Source organism: Quercus robur, chromosome 6 (assembly GCF_932294415.1).
Source record: "Quercus robur chromosome 6, dhQueRobu3.1, whole genome shotgun sequence".
In the NCBI taxonomy this organism is placed as follows: domain Eukaryota; kingdom Viridiplantae; phylum Streptophyta; class Magnoliopsida; order Fagales; family Fagaceae; genus Quercus; species Quercus robur.
The window spans coordinates 38933626-38937612 of NC_065539.1; the positions used below are offsets into that span (position 1 = coordinate 38933626).

At 49.1% G+C, this 3987-nt stretch overlaps 1 protein-coding gene across 1 annotated transcript; it reads right to left on the reverse strand.

Moving 5' to 3' along the window:
• Window positions 1–1856: 1856 nt before the first annotated feature.
• On the reverse strand, window positions 1857–3224 carry LOC126688690 (uncharacterized). The gene is made up of 2 exons (XM_050383463.1): window positions 2783–3224; window positions 1857–2707 (listed from the first exon to the last, which is right to left on the reverse strand). Exon 2 carries the CDS (start codon window positions 2621–2623, stop codon window positions 2009–2011), a length of 615 nt encoding a protein of 204 aa, XP_050239420.1. The 5' UTR covers window positions 2624–2707; window positions 2783–3224; the 3' UTR covers window positions 1857–2008.
• Between the last annotated feature and the right edge of the window lie 763 nt (window positions 3225–3987).

Here is a 3987-nt window from a genome sequence, read left to right on the forward strand (position 1 = left end):
CCAAAACGACATCTTACCGGAGGAAAAATTAGAGGCCGGGAAGATACGTAGAAATGCTCCTCGGTTCTGGCTATCAGAGGACCACAAACTATATTGGCGCTCCTACTCTAGACCGTACCTACTCTGCGTACATCCAGAAGAATCCGAGTCTCTACTTGAAGAGTTACACGAGGGAATTTGTGGAAGTCACACCGGAGGAAGGTCGCTGGCGCACAGGGCACTCACCTAAGGATACTGGTGGCCGAACATGCAAAGAGAGGCCCAAGAATACGCTAAGAAGTGTGATCAGTGCCAAAGATTTGCCCTAAATATCCACCAACCCGGAGGGGTTCTCAACCCCCTCTCTAGCCCATGGCCGTTCACACAATGGGGTCTTGATATTGTCGGACCTTTCCCCAAAGCTGCGGGGAACAAGTGATACATAATAGTCGGAACCGATTACTTCACTAAATGGGTGGAGGCTGAACCTTTGGCCAACATTAGGGACGTGGATGCCCAGAAATTCATCTGGAAGAACATTATCACCCGCTTCGGAACTCCACGTACACTCATTTCCGACAATGGTTTTCAATTCGACAGTAAGAGCTTTAGGGAGTATTGCCGCGAGTTTGGGATCATTAACCGATATTCCACCCCCGCTTACCCCCAAGGAAATGGGCAAGTCGAGGCCGTGAACAAGGTCATAGTGAGCGGACTGAAGAAAAGACTGGATGAGACAAAGGGGAGATGGGTAGAAGAGCTCCCGCACGTCTTATGGACCTATCGGGCAACGCCGCGACGGTCAACCGGTGAGACCCCCTTTTCGTTGACTTATGGGGCTGAGGCCGTGCTCCCAATCGAGAACAACTTTCCCACACTGAGGTCTAAGTCGTTTACCCCAAACAGTAGCGACGAGTTGTTGGGAAGAAGTCTAGACCTAGCCGAGGAAAGAAGGGAAAAAACAACGATCCATATGGCCTATTATCACCAGAAGCTGAGACAAGGGTATGATGCCAATGTTAAACTGCGACCTCTAGGTCCGGGTGATCTCGTGATGAGGAAGATTCTCGGCAGCGCAAAAAACCCCTCTTGGGGCAAGCTGGGGCCCAGTTGGGAAGGACTATACCGTGTCACATCCATGGCCGGGATAGGCGCCTACTATCTAGAAGATTTGGATGAAAAAACTGTACCTCGACCATGGAATGTAAATAACCTCAGAAGATATTATTATTAATGAAAGTGGCTTAGCCCATGTTTTGTTTCGTGATTATCCTCTCCCTACTGGTCTATTTACGACTATTCATAGTTTTAAACAGAACCTAAGTCCTGCATGGCTCCTCGGACCACAGACTTAGGGGAAATTATTACTTATGACAACTATTCATAGTTTTAAACAGAACCTAAGTCCTGCATGGCTCCTCGGACCACAGACTTAGGGGAAATTATTACTCATGACAATTTCTACAAGTTTTAAACAGAACCTAAGTCCTGCATAGCTCCTCGGACCACAGACTTAGGGGAAATTATTACTTATGGCAACTATTCATAGTTTTAAACAGAACCTAAGTCTTGCATGGCTCCTCGGACCACAGACTTAGGGGAAATTATTACTCATGAAAATTTCTACAAGTTTTAAACAGAACCTAAGTCCTGCATGGCTCCTCGGACCACAGACTTAGGGAAAATTATTACTTATGACAGATTGGGAAATTATTACTTAGGGGAAATCATTTTAAGGCGTGCGCGCAGTCTAGCACCATTGCAAACCTCATTCAAATTCGTTGCCCAACATCCTTTTTATCTCGACCCTTTACATTTATTTATGTCGTTGCAAACGTTAAAAAAAAAAAAAAAAAAGGGAGCGGTACTAGCATACATCCATAGAAAGCAAGGCAAACATTCTATATTAATATTCCAAGGTCAATACAAAGAGAGGTCCTTACAAAAGAGCGCAAAAACAGGACGACTCTCATTCAAAAAAAAAAAAAAAAAAAAAAGGAAGGGAATACAGAAATTAAAAGCCTAAAGGCTAAGCCTTAGCAGGAGGATCTTCTTTCTGCTCTGGCTGAGGAGGAGGAGCCTCGATGGTAGGGTCCGTGGCAGGATCCTTCGCTTTATCAGGCACAGGGACGGCATCAGGCACCGCCAGATCCTGCTCCGAAGCCGCTTGGGCGCCATCAGGATTCTCTCGGATCTCCTGAGAATAGAAGATGTTCTCGGGTAGTTTCAGCGCCGAATCCGCAGGAATTCCTACAGCATCAAGGGCATGAGCCCATGAGATGCTGCAGTAGTCCCTGCACACCTCGGGGATCTCCTCGGATAGCCTGGCCTCCGTTTCTTGGACCCCAAGCTGGTGAGAAGCACTCTTTTCAGCCTCTGCAGCCTCTCGGATCAGCTGAGCCTCCTCTTTGACCCGCCGCAACTCATCCTCAACTTTCTGCAGGGCAACCTTGAGATCCAGCACTGCCTGCTTCTCGGTGGCAAGGTTGATCTGGGTCGAGTACAGCTCTTTGCGCTGATCCTCCGCCTGGGTCTCAGCACTTTTCAAACCGGCCTCTGCACTCTTGCGCCGTTTCTCCGACTCCTTGAACTTCTCCGTGAGTTCAAGGTGATCGTGCTTAAGGGACCCCAAGGCTTTCTCCATCTCCGTCCGAGACTGGGTCTCAGCCTCAGCCCGACTGCGATTATCACGACAAAACTCCTCCGCCACAAATACCTGCTAAGTAATCTGCGAACGAAACAAGATTGGTTTAAAATTTGACGGGGTTAAATAAATTAATAAAACAGTAAAAGGGTCACTTACCATCGCGAGATCCCTTTTGAGGGATAGGAAAATCTCGGGCTGAGAGAACCGCCTGTAGGCCTCCATATCCCGAGGAAGGAGTAGGGGTTGCTCCAAGGCATCAGCTACGTACCCTGCTCGGCCCCGGTTATACTCTCGGATTGACGCATTGTAGGGAATGGCAACCCCATCTAGCTCCAACTTGGGGCTCCATGTGCGCGGGGTGGCGCGCACCTCAGCACGGTTCTCCTCATCCCGGCTTTCCGCGGAGTCACCCCTTCTGCTCCTTGGCGCTCGGGTGGTCTTTTGCTGCTTGGTCGGCTGGGCAACCACCTCACCCTCCTCAGGAGTGTCAACCGGCCTTTTCTTCTTCAGGTCCGGATTAACCTTAAGGCCTAGGTCTGAGGGAATCTGAGAGACCACAGGGGGAAGGGTCTTGGCCTGTGACTGAGTTGGTCCTTTTGATGACTAACCTTTTGATGATTGACCTTTCCCTCGGGAGGCCATCAACTCCCGTAAAATTTTTCCCTTCCCGGCCATGGGTTCTATCTCTTCGTCCGAGGGGTTGTCCGATCAGGTTATGATTATGGGAGCACCAACTGCGGAGTGTTGGTCCTGCTCTCCTTCAGGATCAAAAAGCTCAATCAAGGGGGCTTGCTGAACCTCCTCCTCGAAATAAAACTCGTCTATCTCTTCCTTAAGGGAAAGACGAGATGATTCGGCTTCCCCTTCAACCAGAACAGCAACGCTAGGCTCGTCTAGCGGAGGTAGTTGCTCTGCTAGATAGGGATCTCGAACGCCGGATAGTACGACTGGTGGAAGATCACGTTGAGCTAGGAACTCGGTCTTAGACACGTCAATCCTAGCCAACCTCGGACTGCCAGCCCTTATGGCGTGACCGATAGCTTGGAAAGAGCAGCTTAGAGGTTGATAGCCCAGAACCAGATGAGCCGCACGTAACTGTCCGTCCTCGGTAACGTAAATTTCCGACCTTAGAAGGTAGTTCAACGCCGGCACATTCACGAGGTTTAGCCGAGGAGTGACATGAACTTTATCTGCAAACGTCCAAGAAAAGTGGGATTAGTTCATGAAATTTTCCAATTGTAAAGAAAGCGAGAAAAATAACCCCCCAATACTAAACCCTTTCCCGAAAAGGATTGGCCCTAAAGACGCCGCACCTGGGATTCCTGCCCGAGTTGGACAATGAATACCATCGAATCACTCCC

What these genes read in the sequence shown, in the direction of transcription:
- LOC126688690 (XM_050383463.1), bottom strand. Translation starts at nt 2,623, where the DNA reads ATGGAGAAAGCCTTGGGGTCCCTTAAGCACGATCACCTTGAACTCACG.